The sequence below is a fragment of the Pristis pectinata genome, chromosome 3 (genome assembly GCF_009764475.1).
Source record: "Pristis pectinata isolate sPriPec2 chromosome 3, sPriPec2.1.pri, whole genome shotgun sequence".
NCBI classification, from domain to species: domain Eukaryota; kingdom Metazoa; phylum Chordata; class Chondrichthyes; order Rhinopristiformes; family Pristidae; genus Pristis; species Pristis pectinata.
The window spans coordinates 120,862,029-120,887,122 of NC_067407.1; the positions used below are offsets into that span (position 1 = coordinate 120,862,029).

At 45.9% G+C, this 25,094-nt stretch overlaps 1 protein-coding gene across 1 annotated transcript; it reads left to right on the top strand.

The window, feature by feature from the left end:
- Nucleotides 1-446: 446 nt before the first annotated feature.
- Nucleotides 447-25,087, top strand: msh6 (mutS homolog 6 (E. coli)). Its single transcript, XM_052010767.1, has 10 exons — nucleotides 447-914; nucleotides 2,008-2,210; nucleotides 4,441-4,631; nucleotides 10,616-13,166; nucleotides 15,439-15,719; nucleotides 16,358-16,475; nucleotides 19,396-19,485; nucleotides 23,560-23,714; nucleotides 24,666-24,865; nucleotides 24,947-25,087. The coding sequence occupies exons 1-10, from the start codon at nucleotides 637-639 to the stop codon at nucleotides 25,026-25,028; spliced, it is 4,149 nt and encodes a 1,382-aa protein (XP_051866727.1). The 5' UTR covers nucleotides 447-636; the 3' UTR covers nucleotides 25,029-25,087.
- Nucleotides 25,088-25,094: the final 7 nt, after the last annotated feature.

Here is a 25,094-nt window from a genome sequence, read left to right on the forward strand (position 1 = left end):
AGCGTCAGAGACATGGGATCAATCCTGATCTCGGGTGCCGTCAGCGTGGAGTTTGTTGCTTCTCCCTGTGACCACGTTCCCCCCCCGGTTTCTTCCCACATCTCAATGATGTGCGGATTGGTAGGTAAATTAACCACTGTAAATTGCCCGTCGGGTGTAGCTGAGTGGTAGAATCTGCAGAAAAATAATTGGAATGTGGGGAGAATAAAATAAAGATTAATGTAGGGTTAGTGTAAATGGGTAGTTGATGATCGACCTGGGCGAGAGGATGTTTCCGTGTTTATTTCTCTGTTAGTACTGGAAAGTGGGCTTAAACTGAGTGCCTCTTTTTCGACGCACATGATTGAAAGCTTCCTTTAATGTCATAAATCTTCTCTGATCCTACGATGCTTTATGAAAAGGTTAGAGCACCTTAAATGAAATATAAACGACTGCCTTTCGCTCTTGAAGCTCCTTCACGAAGCGATGGTTACAGCCGGGTTGCGCGGGAACAGACCCACTACCCCCGGGAAGGGGGGTGGAGCTAATCGCTGATTGGCTGAGGCAACATTCGGTGTTCCTTCCTCTGACCCTGCGTTCCATTTTCCCGCCAGCACTGGAGAGCGGGTTGTGTTGCTGCTCCGCGCCACCTGCATCATGTCCAAGCAGCGGACCCTGTTCAGCTTCTTCACCAAGTCGCCGCCGCTCGGCACCTGTAGTAGGTCGGGCCCCGAGCCGGAGGCCGTCGCAGCGCCCTCAAAGAAGGCCAGTGCCTCTTGCAAGGAAGCGGTCAAGGAGAATGGCAGCGAAGCGGGCAAGTTCCGCCGGAGCCCGCCCAAGAGGCCCCGGACTGCCGCCTCCACCAGCCCGTTCTTCACTCGGGAAGCGAAGGCAGCCCGCAAGCAGGGGGCAAGCCCCCGGACGGCCGCCCCGGGGTAAGGCTTGGAGTTCGGGTTCGAGCAGTAGGGTCGGCGCGTTGGATTGGGGGGTGGGTTGGAGAGTGGGGGTGGGTTTGGAGGGAGGGAAGGGTTTTCTCCTGGTCTGTGACCGGCCGTGTGCGAGTGGAGGACAGGCGGTGTATGGAGGCCTAGGAGGCCGCTAGCAGCTTTGAGCGGCTCGGCGAGGTTTGCAGAACATAGGCTCACTGCGATTTTATTTTCCATTTGTGAGTTTGTTATTGAATCCCGTTGGCCCAGGAAATGGCTACAAACTTTCTATTGCCCTGTGGTATTGTAGGTTATCTGGTGTGGTGATAACCCTTTGGGGGAATATAGCGGGGTGGGGGGGAGGGGGAAACAATCTCCTTTTATTTGTAAAGCCATGCGGGTGGCAGTACTAGAAAATGTTTTGGAAAGTGGTAGTAGAAAATGAATTCTTGCATTTTGCCTTTTACCTCGTGGTGTTTTAAGTGTTTTGTATAAGTTCATTATCATATGTACATGTATGCACAGGTGCAATGAAAAACTTATTTGTAGCAGCATCACGTGCATATAAGCAGTATTCACAGGAAAAACAAGACAACTTTTTACAAGAAACAATTAAAACAGTCCATTTTAGTGCAAAGTGGTCATAGTGTTGCTAAATTGTAGTGATTTGGGTTGTGCTGGTTGGTTCAAGAACTGAATAGTTGAAGGGAAGTAGTTGTTCTTGAACCTGTTGGTGTGGGACTTCAGGCTTCTGTACCTCCTGCCCAATGGTAGCTGCAGAAAAATGACATGGCCCAGATGGTGGGGCTCTCTGGATATTGCCACCTTAAGGTTTCTCATCTGAAATGACTACCTTGGAGTTCATTGTGGGGAGACCTGAAACCTGCTGGCTTAGTGACTAAGATTTTGAGATCATGAATCTCATGTGGGTAAAATGTAATTCAGGGTTACATTTAGGTGCTGCAGTTTTGATTGGGGTTTGGGCAGTCGTGGTCAAGTTTACAGCCCAATGCTGCAGAACAAAAACATTGGCAAAAGAAAAAAGTTGTACAAAAAGATCCAAAGGGTAATGTCTCCTATCTACTATCCTATTCACTTGCAGTCAAGCGTGTGATTTTACTCCTGGCGATCTAGTATGGGCGAAGATGGAAGGGTATCCGTGGTGGCCAAGTCTGGTTTATAATCATCCCACTACCAAGGAGTACCTCAGGGGAAAAGGGAAGTCTCTTCGTATTCATGTCCAGTTCTTCGATGAAACTCCAACAAGAGGCTGGGTTAGTGTGAAATATGTAAGGATGTACACAGGTAAGAGCCAGGATATAAAATGCCTACTACCTTGGAGGTTTCGCCTGTTAATCTTTCACTGCTGGGGCATGACATCAGACGCAGCCCAAACCAATAGACTGAAATTCTAATTACTGGGTAGAATTGTCCTTTGATAAATGAGTTTGGGGTACCTGAGTTTAGATTTTAATAGGTATAAAACAGTAATATGGGATGGATTTTCTGAAAGTATCAGCTTGCTGTTTTGTGATATTTGCCTTTGTTCGTTCCTTTAACCAGCCCCCTCTGAGAAAGTTTAACTTGCTAGTACTTGGGTTACCTGATAATTCATGTAAAGTAATGTAGAAAGTTTGCAGTTCATGTTTTCACTAGTATTTGTTTATCACTTTTGAGCTCCTTCTGGAAATATGTTCATGGTTAGAATTGTTTGAATTACTTGCTCAAGCCTGCATCCAGTGTATTGTGATCATGTGGGTTTGACTGCTTGGATTTTGTAGACTGTTAAATCTGCCATCTTTGACCTGACCTGGAATCCTGAGGCCTGAATGACAGTAGCATCTATATCATTTTACTTGAAAACTTGATGCTAGTTTTTAGTTGCATTATCCACCCATGGTAATTTAGTAATGACCTGAACTACTTTTTTAATTGAAGCTATTTGCAGTGGAAATGCTTATTATTGGAGATTTTCTAATCATGATCTCAATGTTCCTCGCACCCCTAATGCATGGTTTGATCTGACTGCTCATTTAGTGTCCCATGATAGATCTGAAGTTAGCAGTATGCAATTAGCAATATTATGCCATCAGTGCCCACTTATTCTATGCTACTTTTTTTTCCTCCTGTATGTTCTCAGGATGTGGGTAATATTGACAAGATTGCTTTGATTGTTTATCCTAGTTGTTGAAGTAGTGATGAGCCTTTTTTTTTTGGAATAGCTTTTACAAGAGATTGGTGGGAGTCAACATTCTAACTTGATTCCACAGCTGTTTCTGCCAACTTGCTTAAATTACAGATCTGGAATGACTAGCTTAATATCAAGTCTCTGATCCCAACCTCCAATGTCTGTCCACAACCATATCACAACGCACTCTTTGCTATGCTTTAAATTCCACATATTGAATGCTTTCCAACTGGTTTAAAGCTGAAAGCGAGTCAAAGCAGGCTTGGATCTTGTACTGAAATGAAAGTGCTGGATTTTTGTATCTAGGGCATTAAAGTAAGGAGTGAAAGTATGTTATGATAAATGGCCTGGTTTGACCACACTGAGTGCTGGGAGCACTATCTAAAGGGTGTATTGGCCTTGGAGTGAGTGCAGAGTAGACAACTTAGTTCACTAACATTGCTACAAGAAAGCCATTTGGCTCATCAGGTCCATGCAGCAGCACCACCCCCCCCCCCCCTTCTCCTATAACCAGTACTCATGTTCATAAACTCTCCTTGGCATTTTTGTTGCCACCTACCTCTACTAAAGCTTGATTTACAGTAGCTAATCCACACTTCGGATGTGGGAAGAAATTGAAAACCCACAGTCACAGGGTGAATGTACAAACTCCACGCTGATAGCACCAGAGGTCAGGTTCAAACCTGAGATGCTGAAGCACTGCTGTTGCTGCCTGGACTGTGCCATGATTAACTTTAGAAGCAAAGTTAGAACTAGCAGGAATTTGTAATTCTTCTGTAAATAACAATTGATGTTTAACATAAATGATAAACAATTGCTAACTTTGAAAATCTGAGCAGGTTAACTAGAGCCATTAAGGGATGTACAGTATGTGGGTTGGGGGAGTTGGGTGAGGGACTAGGGTTAGTTAAGATGTCATTAAGGAGCTTCATGGCCTTGCCTTGTGCCTGCTCAATTAACAAGACTATCAGTTCCCTCCTGTTTCCCTTGCTGCTGTTATTGAACTCCTCCCCACAACATTGCCATGAAAGACTGATTCAGAAGTCCATGCCTTGCATCTTGCCGCACATGCCTCACTCTCTCTGACCTTCCTAGTCTTTGCTCTTCATCCTGTTGTATGTTGATTTCAAAATGTTTGCCTGCAGGTCTATCCTGCTGTTGCATCTTCCCAGCTTGTTTTGCATACTTAAACTTATTTCCCAAGTTTGTCAGCTCTCTAAAGCTTCCTCAAAACTTTCCTTGGACATACTTTTTTCCCCAAACCACCCCGGGGCAATTTGCTATTTTCCAAGTATTGTAACAACAGCTGCTGGATGTTTTCCTGTGACAGATATTTTGATCTTGCAGGTTCTGACTCTAAAGAAGTCCAGAGAGGTGGTGTCTACTTCAGTGGAAAGCCTGAAATCCGCAGGGCAATAGTTGAAGCAGATAAGGCCCATCAGAAATCAAGAGAGAAGCGTTTAGAATTGGCAGTGTGCACTGAACCTTCTGAGCCTGAAGATGAAGATGATGATGATGAAGAAGAAGAAGAAATGGAGGTAGGAGAATAATCAAATGAGCCATTGATAAGAGCATGAACGATGGCCCTTTTAATGGGGGAGTATGAGAGGGACGGTGGGCTTGACTGCATTTACTTTAATGCAAGGAGTCTTTCAGGTAAGATGGATGAGCTGAGAGCACGGATCAGCACGTGGGAATGTGATACTGTGCAATCACGGAAATGTGGCTGAGGGAAGAGCAGGGATGGTAGCTCATTGTCCCTGGGTGATGGCATTTTTGAGGGGGATGAAGGGGGTGTTGCACTGCTGATCAAGGAGAGGATAACAGTACTGGGGGATGGGATGGTGGAGGGGATATGCTGAAGGGATCAGCATATGAAGCTTTATGGGTAAAACTTAGAAATGAGGAAGGGGATAATCACTTTGGCATTACACTATAGGCCTCAAGTCAGTGGGATTTGAAAGAACTTGTGTAGACAAATAACAGTAGGATGTGAAAGCAGTAGGGTTACAGTTGGGGGTGATTTCAATTTTTCCAATATTGACTGGGATTACCTTGGTGAAAGGGAAGGGTTTTTAAAACCTGGAGTCCTACTAGGGAGGGAGCTGTACTTTTCCTTTTTTTTAGGAAATGATGATGGGCAAGAGGAGCTCATTGCAAACTGGAAAGGTGGTTGATGTGGTACACATGGACTTTAGCAAGGCTTTTGAGGTTCAGCTGGTCCAGAAAGCTGGGGCACATGGGATTGAAGTTATTTTGATAAATTGGATCCAAAATTGGCTTGGCAATAGAAGGTAGAGGGTAGTGGTGGAGGATTTTTTTCTGACAGGAAGTCTGTAAATAGTGGTTTACTGCAGGGATTGGTGGTGGAACCTTTGTCTCTCATAGAACAGTAGAGTGCAGGAACAGGCCCTTCAGCCCACAATGTTGTGCTGAACCAATTACATTAGTAATGAAATGCCCAACTAAACTAATCCCTTCTGCCAACACAATGTCCATATCCTACCATCTCCCTCACATTCATCTGCCCATCTAAGAGCTTCTTGAACACCCCTATTGTATTTGCCTCCACCACCACCCCAGGCAGTGCATTCTGGGTACCCAGCACTCTATTTTTAAAAAAATACACTTGCCCTGCACATCTCCTTTGAACTTGCCCCCTATCACCTTAAATGCATGCCCTCTGGTATTAGACATTTCAACCCTGGGGAAAAGATACTGGCTGGCTGTCTATGCCTCTCAGATCCTCCCTCAGCCTCCGCCACTGCGGAAAGAACAACCCAAGTTTATCCAACCTACCCTCCTAGCACATGCCCTCTAATCCAGGCAGCATCTTGGCAAACCTCTTCTGCACCCTCTCCAAAGCCTTAACATCCTCCCTATAATGGGAGGACCAGAACTGAATGCAGTACTCCAGATGTGGCCTAACTAAAGTTTAGCTGCAGCATAACTTCCTGACTCTTGAACTCATTGCCTCGACTAATGAAGGCAAGCATGCCATATGCTGCCTTTATCACCCTATCAACCTGGTGTAGCCACTTTTAGGGAGCTATGAACTTGGACCCCAAGATCCCTCTGCTCATCAACACTTAAGCATCTTGCCACTAAGTGTACAGTCTCTTTACATTTGATCTCCCAAGATTCACACTTCAAATTTGGCAGAGTTGAACTCCATCTCCTCCCCTGCAGCCCCCCCCACCCCCCAATGTGCATTTATGTACATCAAACAGCAGAGGTCCCAGTATAGATCCCTGAGGAACACCACTAGTCATAGACCTCCAGCTAGAATAAGACCCCTCGACCACTACCCTCTGTCTTCTATGGGCAAGCCATTTCTGAATCCAAATGGCCAATTCACCATGGATCCCATGCATCTTAAATCTTCTGAGTGAGCCCATGAAGGACCTTGTCAAACACCTTACTAAAAATCCATGTAGACAACATCCACAGCTCTACCTTCATCAAACACTCATCACCTCGTCAAAAAACTCAATCAAGTTAGTAAGGCACGACTTGCCCTGCACAAAGCCATGCTGACTGTCCCTAATTAGGCCATGGTTTTCCAAATACTCAAAATCCTATCCCTAAGAATCCTCTCCAGTAACTTCCCTACCACTGACGAGACTCCCTGGTCTATAGTTACCAGGATTATCTGTTTCCCTTCTTGACTAATGAAACATTAGCTACTCGCCAGTCCTCCAGGACCTCACCAGTGGCTAGAGAGGACACAAGGGTATTGGTCAAGGCCCCAGCAATCTCATCTCTTGCCTCTCAATAACTTGGGGTATATCCCATCAGGCCCCAGGGACACCCACCTTAATGCTCTTTAAGAGACCCAACACTACCACCTTTTTCTCGAAATGTCCTAGCACATTAGCATGCTCACATTGATCTCCCTATCCTCATGTCCTTCTTGGTAAATATTGATGCAAAGTACTCATTTAAGGACCTCACCCACCTTCTCTGCTTCCAAGAACATATTCCCTCCTTTATCCTTGAGTGGTCCTACCCTCTCCCTAGTTATCCTCTTGCTCTTGATGTATGTATAGAATGCCTTGGGATTCTCTTTAATCCCACTTGCCAAGGACTTTTCATGGCCCCTCCTAGTTTTCCCAATTCCCTCCTTGAGTTCCTTTCTGGCTTCTTTATAATCAAGTGCTTATTTTTAAATGAGCTGCTCGCACTATCCTCACCTAGGTCACTTATTCCTAAGCTTTACATACATTTCCTTTTCTTCTTGACTAAATTCACCACTTTTCTCGACATCCAAGGTTCCCTTGCCCTGCCATTCTTGTCTGTCCGTCCTTACTGGAACATACCTGTCCTGTACTCTCTGCAGTTGGTCTTTAAACACCCTCCTCATGTCAGATGTGGATTTGCCCAAAAACAGCTGTTCCAAATTAATTCTCCCTAGTTCCTGCCTAATGCTCCTGTAATTTGCCCTGCTCCAATTTAATATTCTGCAAGGTCCATACTTATCCTTATCTATAGCTATCTTAAAACTTAGTTGTGGTCATTGTTCCCTAAATGTTCTTCCACTGACAGGTCGGTCACCCGGCCAGGCTTGTTATCCAACACCAGGTCCAGTACGACCCCTCCTCTCGTTGGACTATCTACATATTGATTTAAGAAACCCTCCTGGATGCACCTAATAAATTCTGCCCCATCTAAACCTCTTACACTAAGGAGGTCCCAGTTTATTATTAGGGAAGTTGAAGTCTGCCATGACAACATCCCTGTTAGTTTGATACCTTTCCCTAATTTGCCTTAATATCTGTTCTTCAATGTCCAGGTGGCTATCAGAGGGTCTGTAGTATAATCCCATCAGAGTGATTGCACCTTTGTCTTTGAGTTCTACCCATATAGACTTGGTGGACAAGTCCTCTATTACGTCCTCTCTGAGTGCAGTTGTGATATTGTCCCTGATTAGTGCAACTCCTCCTCAATCCCACCACCCTTTAACTCCCTCTCTATCTTTTCTAAAACATTGAAACCCTAAACAGCATGCCCCACCTTGCTCCATAGATCATGTCCTGATCCATGCTCTAAGTTCATCACCCTTGCCCATAATACTAACATTCAAATACATGCACTTCAAACTGTCCGTCCCATCGTGTCTCTGCTCCTACCTGTTTTTACCAGCCCTGACATCTACCTTCCTCAATCCCTCCACTTTCTGACCCAGTGCTCTGGTCCCCATCCCTCTGCCAAACTAGTTTAAACTGTCCTGTGTAGCACCAGCATACCTCCCAGCCAGGATATTGGTTCCCCTCCAGTTAAGGTGCAACCCATCCTTCTTGTACAGGTCACCCCTGCCCCTAAATATGTTCCAATGATCCAAGAACCTGAAACCCTGTCCCCTGCATCAGTATCTCAACCAGTCATTCATCTGTTCTATTATCCTACTCCTGCCCTGACTAGCAGGTGGCACTGGGAGTAATCTGGAGATTACTGCCTTTGAGCTTCTGCTCTTCAGCCTCTTTCCTAACTCCCTATACTCACTGTGCAGGACCTCTTCCCCTTTTCTACCTATGTCATTGGTGCCAATGTGCATCACAACCTCTGGCTGCTCACCCTCCCCCTTGTGAATATTCTGCAGCCGCTCTGAGACATCCTCGAACCTAGCACCTGGAGGCAACACACCTTCCTGGTGTCTCTTTTGCAGCCACAGCATCTCCTGTCTGTGCCTCTAACCATCAAGTCTCCTATCACTATTGCCCTGCCTGACTTTACCCTTCCCTGCTGAGCCAGCCACAGTGCCACTGACCTGGCTGCTGCTGCTGTGCCCTGATAGGTCTTCTGTCCCAGCAGTATCCAAAGGGGTATAGTTATTGCTGAGGGGTCTGCCCCCAGGAAGCCCTGCACTAACTGCTTGCTTCCCTTGCTTCTCCTGGTGGTCACCTATCTATCTGAAGCCTGTACCCTGGGTGTGACCACCTTGGTAAAAGCCTCATCTATGAGGTTTTCAGCTTCCCAGATAGTTCTGAGTACATCCAACTCCAGCTCCGCTTCCTTGACCTGTTCAGTCAGGAGCTGCAGCTGGGTGCACTTCCTGCAGATGTAGTCATCGGGGAGACTGTGAAGTTCCTTGATATCCCACATCTTACAGGAGGAGCATTCCACTGCCCTAACTGCCATCTTGCCAAAACTGAATCAAGGTCTAAGAATCTACAGACAACAAAATAAAGATCTCACCTGTGCCTTCTTACTGAAACCTTTATTTTTAAATGAGCTGCTCGCACTCCCCTCACCTAGGTCACTTATTTGGCCTCTTCTCACCAAAACCTCAGTCACCCCCACTAACCACTTACAAAATCGCCACGCAACTTAACCCTAGCTTTTTATTGGCTGCTGCTGATTAGCTCATTAGCCAGTTATTACTAATAATATGCAAGTGTGCCTCTTTAAGGGTCCTGCTCACTGAAAATGAACACCAAACACAGAGACTCACCTCTTGAAAACTCTAGCCTCTCATTCCAAGTCCCAACTTCTGCTCCACTGTAAATGTGAATAACTTGGATGAGAATGCCTGTAATCTGATAAGAAAGTTTATTGATTCGTGAGTTGTAGATAGCGAGGAGGCATGCCCCAGGGTACAGAGGGACATGGATCAGCTGGAAAGTTGGGCAGTGTGTGAGAGATGGAATTTAATCCAAAAAGTGTGAGGTAATACATTTAGGGTTGTCTAATATGGCAGGGCATTTACACATGTACGTGGCAGGGACCTTAGCACTGATGTACATAGGGAGCTAGGAGTGCAAGTTCACAGCTCCCTGAAAATAGTGACAGGCGAATAGAGTAGTGACGAAGGTGTTTAGCTTGTCTTCACAGGCAGAAGTATTGCGCATCAGAGTTGTGACATCATGTTGAAGCGGGACAAGACATTGGTCGGGCCCCATTTGGAATATTGCATGCAGTTCTGGTCACCACACTATGGAAAGGATGAGAGAGCATTAGAGCGAGTGCAGAAGCGATTCACCAGGATGTGGCCTGGAAAGGAGGGCATTAACTGTTACAAGGAGAGGTTAGATAGGCTGGGGTTGTTCTCACTGGAGTGCAGGAGGTTTTGAGGTGACCGTGCAGAGATTTATGAAATTGAGGGGCACAGAGAGGGTAGACGGTCTTTTTTTTTCGAGGGAGGGAAGTCTAAAACTGGAGAACATGGGTTTAAGGTGAGAGAGGAAATATTTAAAGGATATCTGATGGGCAAGTTTTTCCCCACGCAGGTGGGTATATGGAACAAGCTGCCAGAAGAGGTGGTAGAGGCAAGTATAACCGCAGCATTTCTTTTTAAAATAAAAAGCACAGGTATGTGGATAGGATAGGAATGGAGTGATATGGGCCTAATGCAGGTAAATGGGATTTGTGTCGTTGGGCATCTCTGGCACAGGTGATTGGGCTGAAGCCCCAGTTTCCATGTTGTATGACTCTGACATCATCAGCAGTAGACAAGCCCCAGCTTTTCGTTGGGTCTTTGGGGTGGTCTCAGAATTTCAAGTAAATCTGAAATGTTGCTTTCCAGGTGAGTGGTCAGTCCACGGCAAGTGAGGAAGACAAAGAGAACAATAGTGAAGATGAGAATAAAGCAAATAAGCGGTCGTCACGGGCAGTGCGCTCAGCTTGTGTTAAGGCCAAAAGGAGGCGGATCGTGGTGGAGTCGGACAGTGATGTTGAAAGCTCGGAGGAAGAGTTTAAACCTGACCAGCAGGAGGGGAGCAGTGATGACTGCAGCAGCGGTGTCGATGAGAAGGACATCAGTGAGCCCGAAACGGAAACCGACCCCGAGAGTCCGGTGAAGACTCCCTTCAAGCGCAAGCGTGGTGTGACTGCAGCCCCGGCCACAGAGAAAACTGCGCCTCGCTCCCCCCCGGAAGCCCCGAGGAGACCAGCCGTGGTGTCCTCGGGCACCAAGTCCAGACTGTCGGCCTTCTCTGCTCCAGAGACCTTCGAGTGCCAGTCCAACAGCAGTGGCTCGGGCAGCGCCTCCCCTGTGGCGGTGTGGGACCACGAGAAGCTCGAGTGGTTGAAACCTGGCAAGAGGAAGGACGTGAAGAGACGAAGGGAAGACCACCCTGACTACGACTGTTCCTCGCTCTGTGTGCCAGACGACTTTCTGAACAAGTGTACGCCTGGCATGCGGAAGTGGTGGGAGCTCAAATCGCAGATGTTTGACACTGTGATCTTCTACAAGGTTGGCAAGTTTTATGAGCTCTACCACATGGACGCGGTCACGGCTGTCAACGAGCTGGGACTGATGTACATGAAGGGCACCTGGGCTCACTCTGGTTTCCCCGAGATTGCGTTCGGCCGCTTCTCCGATGTGCTGGTTCAGAAGGGGTACAAAGTGGCGCGGGTGGAACAGACCGAGACCCCCGAGATGATGGAGGCCCGCTGCAAGTCGCTGGCGCATCCCACCAAGTTCGACCGCGTGGTCCGGAGGGAAGTGTGCCGGGTGATTACGAAAGGGACGCAGACCTACAGTGTCCTGGACGGCAACCCCTCGGAAAGCTGCAGCAAGTACCTCCTGTGCCTGAAGGAGGCGGTGTGCGCTGACTCGCCGGGGCAGTACCGCTCCTATGGTGTCTGCTTTGTCGACACGTCTGTGGGCAAGTTCCACGTGGGCCAGTTTCTGGACGATCGTCACTGCTCCAGGTTCCGGATGCTGGTGGCCCACTACGCACCAGTGCAGGTGCTGACCGAGAAGGGCAACCCGTCGCTGGAGACCCGGAAGGTGCTGAAAGGCTGCCTCCTCGCTGCCATGCAGGAGGCTCTGCAGGCGGGCTCCCAGTTCTGGGATGCTTCCAAAACTTTGAAGGTGCTGGCCGAGGAGGGCTACTTCGGAGAGGAGCAGGGCACTGCCCCCTTGCCACCTGCCATCCAGAAGATGGTGTCGGAGTCCGACTCGTTGGGGCTCACCCCGGGGGAAGGCCAGGAGCTTGCCCTGTCGGCCCTCGGCGCCTGCGTGTTCTACCTGAAGAAGTGTCTGGTCGACCAGGAGCTCCTGTCGATGGCCAACTTTGAAGAGTACGTGCCCGTGGACGCGGAGGCTGAAGGGTCGCCAGGTTCCACTGGCCACCCTGTCCGAAGCGGCCAGCACCTGGTCCTGGACGGCGTCACGCTGACCAACCTGGAGATCCTACGGAACGGCACCACCGGCACGGCAGAGGGGACCCTGCTGGAGCAGCTGGACAACTGCTGCACCTACTTCGGCAAGCGCCTGCTGAAGCGGTGGCTGTGCGCGCCTCTCTGCAACCCCCCCACCATCGAGGACCGCCTGAACGCCATCGAGGATCTGATGGCCATGCCGGACAAAGTCACCGAGGTGGTCGAGCTGTTGAAGAAAGTGCCAGACTTGGAGCGGCTCCTTAGCCGGATTCACAGCATCGGATCGCCCCTGAAAAGTAAAGACCACCCCGACAGTCGGGCGGTGCTCTATGAAGAGACCACCTACAGCAAGAAGAAGATCGCTGACTTCCTCTCTGCCCTGGAGGGTTTCAAAGTCTTCCAGGAGCTGCTGCAGGTTGTTGAATCATCTGTCGATGGCTTCAGATCCAAGCTGCTTAAACAGATCCTGAGTGTGAAGGGTAGGGGCACTGAGGGCCTCTTCCCAGATTTGTCGGCCGAGCTGAAGAGGTGGGACACGGCCTTCGATCATCAGAAGGCAAAGAACACTGGCGTAATTACTCCCAAGTCTGGCTTCGATCCGGATTACGATCAAGCCCTGGCTGATATCAAGGAGACTGACGCCAGCCTCCAAGAGTACCTGGAAAAGCAGCGCAAAAGGCTGGGCTGCCGCGGTGTGGTTTACTGGGGCACGGCCAGAAACCGCTACCAGCTGGAGGTTCCGGAGAGCGTGGCCGACCGCCGTGTGCCAGAGGAGTACGAGCTGAAATCCACCAGAAAGGGCTTCAAGCGCTACTGGACAAAAGAGATCGAGAAGCTACTGGATACAATGAGCAGTGCTGAAGACAGGCGAGATGCTGCCCTCCAGGACTGCATGAGGAGGCTCTTCTACAACTTTGACAAAAACTACAAAGACTGGCAGGCAGCTGTGGACTGCGTCGCTGTCCTAGGTGAGTCGAACATCACCTTTACAAACTCTCCTTGGAGTGAGCATGGAGTGCAAAGGTTTGTTTTAATGCTGGGGAGAAAACATCCATAAAGTGAAAATCTTCTGTCCTATCCTGTCTGAGAGATGGAGGGTGGCTTCAGTTCTAAAATCGAGCTGTCGTGCTCCATCATTAACTTTAGACAGCACTGTTGCTGATACTGCTGGGGGTGTTATTGGGTGCCACTCTGCCTTGCTTCTGATTAAACCAGCGGGCAGGCTACCCTACAGACAACTTCTTACACCATGTTCATGATGGACCTGCTGTTGGGATGTTGTTCCACCAGCTGTGGCAGAGCTATGCTGGAACAACTCTGTAATATAAATTTGCCTTTCTATATTTATAAATCTTTATTTATGAGTGCCAAGGGGCTCACTGAGACAGGAAAATCCTCATTAAAGGTCCAAGTCTCATGGAGCTGATGACCATACATCAGAGCTGTAGAGAGTTGGAGATGTAACAGGTTTTAAGTATGTTTGGGGGCAGTGGGGAGGTGAGTACAATAGATATAAGATATCAATAGCAAAGGTTTGTAAGATGCTGGAAGATGGAAATAATTAAATGACAAAAGGAATAGTGATGTAAGGGCATAAAAGATGGATCAGGAGGTGGTGTAAATGGCATCATTTTATTGCCAACACCTGCCATCCATAAAGGTGGAAGCATTGGTTTTGATTGGAGATTGTTGATCTCAGAGCTGAGGCCTAAATGCTGCATATTAGTTAACTGAGGAAGAAGTTGCCATGCCTCAAATTTCATTGCTTGAATTAAGATACAATTAGCTATGTATAATAGCCTTCCGTACCACTTCAGTTACATTTCCTGCTTTGAAGGCAGGAAGATATTCTAACCAGTAACATAAGTGAAAGGTTAGAGGCACCCTCGATCTACAACCCCTTGTAAGCACATTGGTACCCTGTCCATCAGTCACCTCTTTAAAATAACTGTTATGAAGATAGTGTTTCTAAATTTTCTGCCACCTCATCTGTCCCAAGTATTTCAGTTGTCAAACTTCTCCATCCCTAATGCTTTTAAGCTCCTTGAATGATTTAGTTTGCAAGATGCTTTTATTTTTAGCAGTTCTGTATAGGTCACTGCAGCAGAGGTGGTTTCAGAAAGTGAGCAGGGAGCTGTGCCTTGGATAAGCAACATAAAGGCTCACCAGAATATGGTCTCTTTGGAAGTTGAGTAGTTTTGACAGTTCCATATGATGACTTCCAGTGATTCTGCTAATGTGCATGGTATGACTAATGTAAGTTACTGGCTGTGAAGCACTGAAATTAATCCAAACTGCCCAACCGTACTTGTTCTGGGTCAAGTTACCTTCTCTAATGCCCGCCACACTAACCTGCCCTGCATGTTTGCAGACCCCACACATGCCACACTGCAACTAACCTGGCTGCTGACACTCAACAGCATTCTTTTGTACTTGTCTCAACTCTTAAGGGCAGCACAGTAGTGTAGTGGTTAGCAAAACGCTATTACAGCACCAGCGATCGGGGTTCAATTCGCGCCGTTGCCTAAGGAGTTTGTATGTTCTCCCCGTGACTGTGTGGGTTTCCTCCAGTTTCCTCCCACATTCCAAAGACGTACGGGTTAGTAGGTTAACATGGGTGTAATTGGGCGGCGCGGGCTTGTTGGGCCAGAAGGGCCTCTTACCATGCTGGGTAAATAAAGTTTAAAGTCTTCTTGCATGTTGTCAACCTGCCGATTGATAAGTGGTGACCAGGAATCTCTTACTTGTACCAACAAAGAGACTCTTATATCCTGGTGAGCCTTTGTTGCTTATCCAAGCCACAGCTCCCTGCTCACCACCTCTACTGCAAACTTTTCCAGTTAGGCCACCTTGTGTTCCGGAGCCCAAGTGATGGGCATCTTGCAAAAAGCAAGCACTTGTGCGAATCAGCAATTTCAAGGGCCTGGGTGGATGCGGAGAGGTTGGGTCACATTTGCATTACTCTAAGCCTCTACTTGTGATGTGAGTTACTCCCCTCCCTGAAGTGGGGGAGAAGTCCAAAGACTTAAATGAGTCTAGGTGAATTGGTGTTCAATTTAACTTCTCCTGTATGATGCAATTTAAGTCATTATTTCAAATTTCTACCAGCACTTAACTCAAATACAGTTTCCAGAAATGATTTGGGGTGAAAAACTGAGAGCCAAACATCTATTCTTACAACAGGTGCTTTTCATAGTTTTCACGTTAACTACCCTCATTCTAACTGTTTTCCTCTTACAGATGTATTGCTGAGTCTAACACACTACAGTCAGAGTGGTGAGGGGCCCATGTGCAGACCCATGGTAACATTCGCCGCCAACAACACCCAACCATTCCTGGAGCTTAGAGGCTCACGACATCCATGTGTGTTAAAAACCTTCCTGGGAGATTTCATCCCTAATGATGTGGTGGTTGGCTGTGAGGGCACTGAAGGTTCTGGAAACAGTCACAGTAACCAACATGCTTCCTGCTTGCTTGTAACAGGACCAAACATGGGTGGTAAATCCACACTCATGAGACAGGTAAGAGAGAGACTTGGTAGCAGAATGTTGTGCAATTTGAGTTGTATTTGTGTAGCACCATCCACATCCTTTTGGAGTAAATGCTTGAAGTTTGCTGCTGCCATGGAAGAAACACAACAGTTAACTTCTGCACAGCAAAGTCCAATAACCAGTAGCAAGAGCTATGCCCAAACAATCCCAAAGTGAATCACTACAGATGCTGGATATTTGAAATAAAATGTTGAAAGTACTCAATAGGCCAAGCAGCATCCATGGAAAGAGAAATAGGGTTGATGTTTTGGGCTGATAACCTATCATCTGCATCTCTGGTGGTTGAGGGGAGAGAAAATAATGACTTGTGGGACTGCTTCCCAGCTATTTGTAATGGTACCACGGGATATCATGCATCCAGAAACAGTACCTCCAGCAGTGCTGTGCTCCCCATACACTCCAGGGAATACCAGCCTGGTTTATGAGTGGGGGTTGCGGTGAGCACAGAAGGATACGGACAAATGAGTTTAGTGGAGATGGGCAAAAAGGGTAGCAAGGGTGTGGTGGGCGGAAGTGCTGTGTATGGCTGTGTTTGCAACATGGCGTGGAGGTGTGAATGGAAAGTATGAAACTATACAATGGAAACCTGATTTGGTTGGTTTTACCAGGTTGGCTTATTGGTCATCATGGCTCAATTGGGGTGCTATGTACCTGCTGAAAGCTGCAAATTTAACCCAGTTGACAGAGTCTTCACTCGCCTCGGAGCTTCTGATAGAATCATGTCGGGTAAGAAAGGAATTTTATTATCAGAACGTGTAGGCACTCTTCCCACACAGCTAAATTATTTGAAAAATGCAGAGCTGTTCCAGATAGAGCTTTCTTCAGGTTCAATGACATTAAATATCACCAAAGATTTATTGTAATATTCCTGGTTAATGGAGGTCCATGTACAAGCAGCAGTGGAGAAGGGAATATTAGAGCTGCTGCTTTGGCTAATAAATTATTTCAGCAACCTAAACACATCTGAACTCTGCTTCATAGGTGCTTAAATGGTGGTGAGAGTTTTTATTCCAAGTTCCTCTCTGGGGGTCAAAGGTGTTAAGGTCTGTGAACTGCAGGTCCAAAATCTCATCACAGACTGTGGCAAGAGTATATTGCTAGCTAACAGTGGCCATCCTGAATTATTTCTTGTAAAGGCAACAGGGCTCTGACTTGCACATAGAACAGCACAGTACAGGCCCTTTGGCCTACAATGTTGTACCAAACTACATGTACACCGCCTCCATGTTGAATCTAACCCTTCCCTCCTGCACAGCACATAACCCTCCATTTTTCTTACATCCATGTGCCTATCTACGAGCCTTTTAAATGTCCCTAACGTATCAGCCTCTACAGCCACCCCAGTAGTGTGTTGCAGGCACCCACCACTCTGTGTAAAGAAGCTACCTCTAACATCTCCCCTGAACATTTGTCCTCTGACCTTAAATGGATGTCCTCTGGTATTGGCCATTGCCACCTTGGGGAAAAGGTGCTGGCTGTCCACTCTATCTATGCCCCTCATAACCTTACACATCTTTATCAAGTCACCTCTCATCCTGCGTCGCTCCAAAGAGAAAAGCCATAGCTCGCTCAACCTTTCCTCATAAGACTGTTCTCTAATCCAGGCAGCATCCTGGTAAATCTCCACTGCACCCTCTCTCAAGCTTCCACATCTTTTCTCTAATGAAGTGACCAGAATGGAACACAATAAGTGTGGTCTAACCAGAGTTTTGTAGAGCTGCAACATTACCTCGTGGCTCTTGAACTCAGTTTCCTGACTAATGAAGGCCAGCACACCATACACCTTCTTAACCACCCTATCAACTTGTGTGGCAACTTTGAGGGATCTATGGACTTGGACCCCAAGATCCCTCTGTTCCTACATACTACTGAGATTCCTGCCATTAACCTTGTACACTGCCTTCATATTCGTTCTTCCAAAGTGTATCACTCTATACTTTTTCAGATTGAACTCCATCTGCCACTTCTCAGCCCAACTCTTCATCTTGTCTATATCCTGTTGTAACCTACGACAATTTTCTACACTATCCAAAACACCTCCAACCTTCGTGTCTTCTGCAACCTTACTAACCCATCCCTTCACTTCCTCATCCAAGTCATTTATAAAAATCACGAAGAGCAGGGGTCCCAGAACAGATCCCTGTGGAACACCACTAGTCACCGACCTCCAGGCAGAATACGCTCAATCTACTACCATCCTCTGCCTTCTGTGGGCAAGCCAATTCCAAATCCACGCAGCCAAGTCTCCATGGATCCTATGCCTCATGACGTTCTGGATGAGCCTACCATGGGGAACCTTGTCAAATGCCTTACTAAAGTCCATATACACCACATCCACCGCTCTACCTTCATCTATTTGAAACCTCTTTGGAAAAACTCAGCTAGGTTTGTGAGACATGACCTGGCCCTCCCAAAGCCATACTGACTATCCCTAATAAGACTATGCTTTTCCAAATGCCTTTAAGTCCTGTCCCTATGAATCCTCTCTAATAGCTTGCCCACCACTGATTTAAGACTCACTGGTCTATAATCCCCAGGATTATCCCTATTATCTTTCTTGAACAAGAGAACAACATTAGCCATTCTCCAATGCCCTGGTACCAATCCTGTGGCTAGGGAGGATGCAAGTATCATCATCAACTCCCCAGCAATCTCTTCCCTCGCCTCCTGTAGTAACCTGGGGTACATCTTGTCTGATCCCGAGGACTTGTCTATCCTAATGTTTTTCAGAAGCTCCAACAGTACCTCTTTCTTAACCTCAGCATGCTCCAGCAAATTAGCCTGTTCTGTGCTGACCTTGCATTTGTCGAAATCCCTCTCCCTAGTGAACACTGAAGCAAAGTATTCATTAAGGACCTTCCCCACTTTCTGCTTCCAGGCACATTATCCCTGAATGGTCCTACCTTCACTCTAAGTCATCTTCCTGTTCCTCACATGTGTAGAACACCTTGGGGTTTTCCTTAATTCTACTCACCAAGACCTTCTCGTGTCCCCTTCCAGCTCTCCTAAGTCCCTTCTTAAAGCTGCTTCCTGGCTACTTTATAATTCTCAAGAGCCCTGCCTGATTTTTTGCTGCTTAAAGCTTAAGTATGTTTCCTCCCTCCTCTTGACTAAATGTTTCACCTGTCTTGTCAACCATGCTTCCTTTACCCTGCCATCCTTTCCCTGTCTCAGTGGGACAAACCTATCCAGAACTCTATGCAAGCGTTCCCTAAACAGCCTCCACATATCTTCCGTGAATTTCCCTTGGAACATCTGTTCCCAATTCACACCCCTGCCTAATACCATCGTAATTAGCCCTCCCCCAATTTAAAAACTTTCCCATGTCGTCTGCTCCTATCCTATCCCTGTCCATGGCTATGTGAAAGTTGGAGAGAGAATGTGTATGATATGTGAATGTGTGTTAGAGGGAATGTGCAGGAATTACTTTAATCTGAATTTGCGACTTTAATGGCACGTGCATTTGCTGGGAGAGTGTTGTCAGCTGTCACCTTTTAGCCCCACCACATCAGCTGACAAAAGCTAAGTAGGTCCTCAACCTACTCCTTACTAAGGAATGAAGCAGAATACAGTAATCTTTATTATAATAGATGGCTTGAGGTTGGGTGGCAACATCTGAAAATGATGTGAACTGTTTCTGTTGCAGGTGAAAGCACCTTCTTTGTGGAGCTCAGTGAGACATCCAGCATCCTCCAACATGCAACACTGCATTCCCTTGTGCTTTTGGATGAATTAGGTAATGCTCAAATCTACTGTTTCGCGTGTCTTGCTGGGGTTTTATGCTTGTTTCATAATAGTTGTGTACTACATGAACAAAGTATGTACAAGATGGACTGCTCTGAGCTGGATGGTGTTGGGCTTCTGGGTGTGTTACTTCGCAAGTGTGCAGATTCGTACTGTTCCGGCACACTGCTGACTTGTGGCTTGTCAGTGGTAACTAGGCCTTGGTGTGTCAGGAGGTGAACCACTTGCCACAGGATGCCCAGCCTTTGACCTGCTGTTGCAGCCGTATTATTTGTGGTTTGCTACAGTTTAGTTTAGTTACTAGTCATGGTGACCCCCACCCCAGGATGTTGATAACAGGGGATTTAGTTATACCAAGATCTCCCTGCTTTTATATTCTGTGCCCCAGATAACAGTTGTGCTGCCATCTTCAGAAATCTTAAGATTTGTACAGCAAGGCTCCTTTGTTCCCCAATACTCCCTGGGGCCCGACTGTTCATGTGTATGTCTCAACCTTATTAGACCCTACAACATGCATCACCTCATACTGATCAAGATTAAATTCCATTGGCCTTTGTCCTGACCCAACTGACCATTATGAACATTTTGTCAATTTGCATGTCATCTACAACTTGCTGATCATACCTCTCTCATTCACATCCAAGTTAATGGATATAATAAAGAGCAAGATTCCCAGTACCAGTCACTGTGCTACACCCCTGGTCACAGGCTTCCAATCACAATAGCAACCCTCCACCATCAGTCTCTGCATCATACCACCAAGCCAATTTTGAATCCAACTTGCCTTGAATTCCATGGGCTCTAATCCTATGGACCAGCCTTCCATGTGAGACTTCGATATGACCCTTGTCAACAGCATTGCCCTCAATACATTTTGTTACCTCTCTTTTTAAAAAAAAATTCAATTAAAATTTGTCAGACAGGACCTCCCACCAACAAATCTGTGTTAACTACCTGCCCCTAAAAAATATATTTTCTGGTGGGGTAGCACGGTAGTGTAGCAGTTAGCGCGACGCTATTACAGCACCCGCGATCGGGGTTCGATTCCCATCACTGTCTGTAAGGAGTTTGTACGTTCTCCCGTGTCTGCGTGGGTTTCCTCCAGGTGCTCCGGTTTCCTCCCACATTGCAAAGACATACGGGTAGGTTAATTTGTGTTTAAAATGGGTGGTGCAGACTCGTTGGGCCAGAAGGGCCTGTTACCACACTGTAAATAAAATTTAAAATTTTTAAAAATTATTCAGGGGGTGGGGGGAAGGAGTCCTGAAAGACGGGATTAATTTCCCTGCAACTGACATTAGATTCGCAGGCCTATAACTGCCTGGCTTATCCTTTCTGCTCTTGAATAAGGGAACTACATTTGCTGCAGTTCACCTGTTGCCAGCGAAGATGCAACTTAACCTTCCAACTCTATCATGCCCATATCAACTCTGCCTTTTGGACTGAGCCTCAGCCCGAACTGAGCATCTACTGTGTAACACCCCCCTGTCAAATTAGTTTCAAACCAGCAATGATATTGGACCTATTCTGATTCATCCTCCTCCTCCCCCTTCAGAAATGACCTGCAACTGGTGAGCATCTCTGACCCTAGCTCCAGGGAGGCAACCTATCAGAAGTGTCTCGTTTGCTACCATGGAAATGCCTGTCTGCTCCCTTCACTAAGTCCCCTACCACTATAATCCACATGGTATTTTCCCTCCCCTCTTGTGCAGCAGAGCCAACCGTGGTAGCACAAACATGGCTGTGGTTGCTTTCTCCTGAGGCCAGCCTGCCACCCCCCCCCCCCCCCCCCCCCCAAAAAAAAGCATCTAAGACAGTACATCTGTTTGAGAGGGGATAGCCTTGGGGTACTCCTGCACTACCCATCTACTCTTCCTTGTGCCACCCACTGCCTGTGCAGCCATTGCTTGTACTGTGACCAGCACACTGTGCTGTGGATGCTCCAGTGAGTCCGTCCACAGCTCTAATGTGATGACTCAGGAGCTGGAACTGGACATACTTCCCGCACACCCGGTCGTCAGGGGCACTCTGCATCTCCTTGATTTCTTGGGTATTGCAGGAGGACCATTCCACAGGTCTGAGTTTTCCTGCCATAGCCTTGGATTTGGGACTTTGTTAAACCCCTTTAGATTAAAGTACCTGATGTTAAGAAAAGTAGAAAATACTCATCATCACCCTTGCTCACAAAAGCCTGCTCTCTGATATTTAGAGCTCAGCCTGTTGTATTTGTGCTTCTTTGCCCATTTTTGATGACATTTCATAGGTTAGAGTTGAGGTTGAGGACTCCCAGGGCTACTCTGTTCTGCCTGCACACCATTGTACTTCTGGTGGATCTATCCATACAGGATGTGCCCAGGAATTGTGATGGAGGAGTCTGGCACATTGCCTGTAAGGAATAATTCTGAGGCTACAACTATTGTCTGTGTGACAGCTCTCCCAGTTTAAATGCCAGTTCCCAGATGTTTGTGAAAATGATTTTACCTTTGACTAAATCTGGTGCCCTTAACATAGCTGCTTTGGTAAATTTGAGTGGCTTGCTGGGCCACTTTGGGTGGTCTTTAAGAATCAACCACATTGCTGTGGGGAAACTGCAGAGACATGGAAATACACATGAAAAAGAAAATGTATTGACAGTTTTGTGGTCACAGTACAAAGCCATCTATATTCAAGACCAAACTGGTCATTTAAATGTTTTTGAGGTTTTAGTTGTCTTGACAGATCTTGTTATGGTACTGGACTTTAACTTTTTTGTTGCTATCAGTGATCTGAACTATCCCACTGATCTGAACTATCCCACTGAAACTGCTTGCATTAATAGGATTTGAACAACTAACTGTTCCAGCTGCTATTGAGCAGAGTAAATGGGGAGGGAGGGGGGGGGGGGTGGGGTGCTGAAATAGGTGACATCCTTGGCTCAGTGACGGGTAGCCAAATAGTTGGGGTTTCAATGCCTTCAGCAAACGCTGCAGGAAATGTCAGCATCACGAAGTTTACTAGATCAATTCTTTCTGTGGGATTTTTCTTTGGCTGCCATTTATCCAGTGTGTTTGTGCTTTTTAGAACATGTTGAACTTGTAAAAGGTGCTGCATGTTCTTTCCAATTACTTTTTTATTCATGAATTGGATGCAAGGATATGCAAATTTCAGGAAGTTATTGATAGACACCAAGTTTTTGGGGGAGGCATTTGCATGCCCATGAAATACATTTCAAATGTGTACTTTTACTATTTTCCCCAAAATCTCTCTCCAAAAAATGATCCTATGTTCGTGCTCAAAGGTCAAAGTAACAACTTGCTTTTGTACTCTGCCTCTTTGGTTAAGGATACCAAATCCTGAATAATTTGTTTCATTATGGTCAATTTGTGGATGCTTTGTACCTGCACTCCCTATAAAATTGTACCACTTAGTTAACTGGGTGTCATGTGGAAACCCACTTCACCAAACTGTCCTCCTGAAGATGAATTTATTCCAAGTTTTGTGTAACCTGCAAGTTTTAAAGTTGTTTTGTATGAGAGCCAATATAGATCAAGAAAAGCTGTGTTTGTGGTACCCATTATGGGGGAATGCCATCTGATTTTTAGAGAAAAAAAACTAGCTCCAACAGCTTCCTGGCCCTAAACCAATTTAGTATCTTTGCTGCTATTGTTCAGTTTGTCATGTGACCTGTCATCAAACATTTTCTCAGCCAAACCTCTATCTCATCAAAAAAAAATTGAGCAGAAGTTGTCCAAGATGTATCCTGGAGGGCTATCTTTAGATTCTTTATATTGGGGTTAAATAGGAATATTGCTGTAGCTGGGCAAGGGACTGAGTAGAACCTTCAGCCCACCCTTTTAAGATGAGATTGTATTATGCTAATGGCAATTTCTGTCATTGTTTTAAATGAACTCAGCAAATTAAAATCAGTGTCTGAAACTGGGTAAATGTTTTCATTGATTATACTACCTTCATAAATGCTTGCAGTATTGGAATTGGGTTGCTAGGGTTGGCTGTGAACATTAAGTAAAACTGGAGTCTGTTCTCCTTTCACTTTATTTCAGTTGGTTGTTTTTTTCCCCCCTCCCAGGCCGTGGTACAGCAACGTACGATGGCACAGCAATAGCTAGTGCAGTTGTGAAGGAGCTTGCTGAAAATACCAAGTGCCGCACTCTGTTCTCTACACACTACCATTCCCTTGTGGAAGATTTCTCTCATTCCTCTGCAGTCAGTTTAGGACATATGGTAAGTGTAAGTGTTATTGCACTGTAATAAAGACAGCAGAAACTTTGATCTTGTACATTCATATAATAGGATGCCATTCAGTCTATGCTGGCTCTGATCAATCTTGGCTCCCTGTAACATATTTTCTCTTTCACCTGCACAGTGATCATTCTAGGAAATAAAAACCCAAACAGCTTTAAAAGGCTACAAGCATTCCCAAATTTGGAATGCATGATCAAATAGAAATGACTTGATCTGCATCTTTTAGTTGATGTGTGGACCTCACTGGCAAGGCCAACTTTTGTTGCCTGCTTCAAATTGACCTGATTATCTGCAGAAGAGTCAATCATCTTGCTTTGCATTTGGAATTGCACATAGGTTTGTATGTGGATGACAGATTTTTTTCCCTCAAGGAGATTAATGAAGCAGATGGTCATAAAAATCTGGTAGTGTAATGATAGCTTTTTGTTCCAGATTTAAGTACCTGTTTAAATGGTGGGGTTTGGAAAAGGTTTTGGATCAGTTATTTGATCTTGACAGCTGGTAAGCCTTGGGCTATAGCTGACAGTGCCAAAATCAGGGACTAAGTTATTGCTGCACCTATCCTAGGAGGGAATGTAAAAAGGAAAATGATTTAGCAGATTTTTCCTGTCAATGAGATTCCCAAGAACAACAGTGAACAAAGAAAGCAACTAAACCTTTCTATAACTTGCAGTGAATTAATCAATCAAAGTAAAATATTCACACCTGGGCATTCCTCAGAAAGCAATGTAAGATAACCTGCTGATAACCAAGGCCATAGAGGTGGCTAGGGAAAACAATTTGCCCTTATATAGCAAATTGTAACTTTTAATGCAGACAATCAACCACAAAGTAGAGGAGCATGGATAGTTTCACTCAGCAAATCAGGTGGAGTTGTATTGAGCACTAAATGGGAATAGGATCTGATATCCTGTTGACGACTCTTTGCAGGCTTGTATGGTTGAGAATGAATGTGAAGATCCAAGCCAGGAAACTATCACATTCCTCTATAAATTTATTGAAGGAGCGTGTCCAAAAAGTTATGGATTTAATGCAGCAAGACTAGCAGATATTCCTGAAGAAATAATTCAAAAAGGTCACAAGAAAGCTGAAGAATTTGAGAAGACTACCATTTCCTTGAGACTCTTCAAGTAAGTACACAGATGGTAACATGTTATAGAAGCTGGTTTTAAAATCCCAAACTTTAAGATATTTTTTGTTTGCTTCTGTAGGGAAATATGCTCTTTGCTTGAAGACCCATATGTTAACTTCCTCAAGCTACAGCCAGTGCTGAAGAAGATTGCTGAAATCTGAACCCAAATAAATTGAGGCATGATTTAAAATTGTTCTAATAAAACTTACTTTAAAAATAAGACTCTG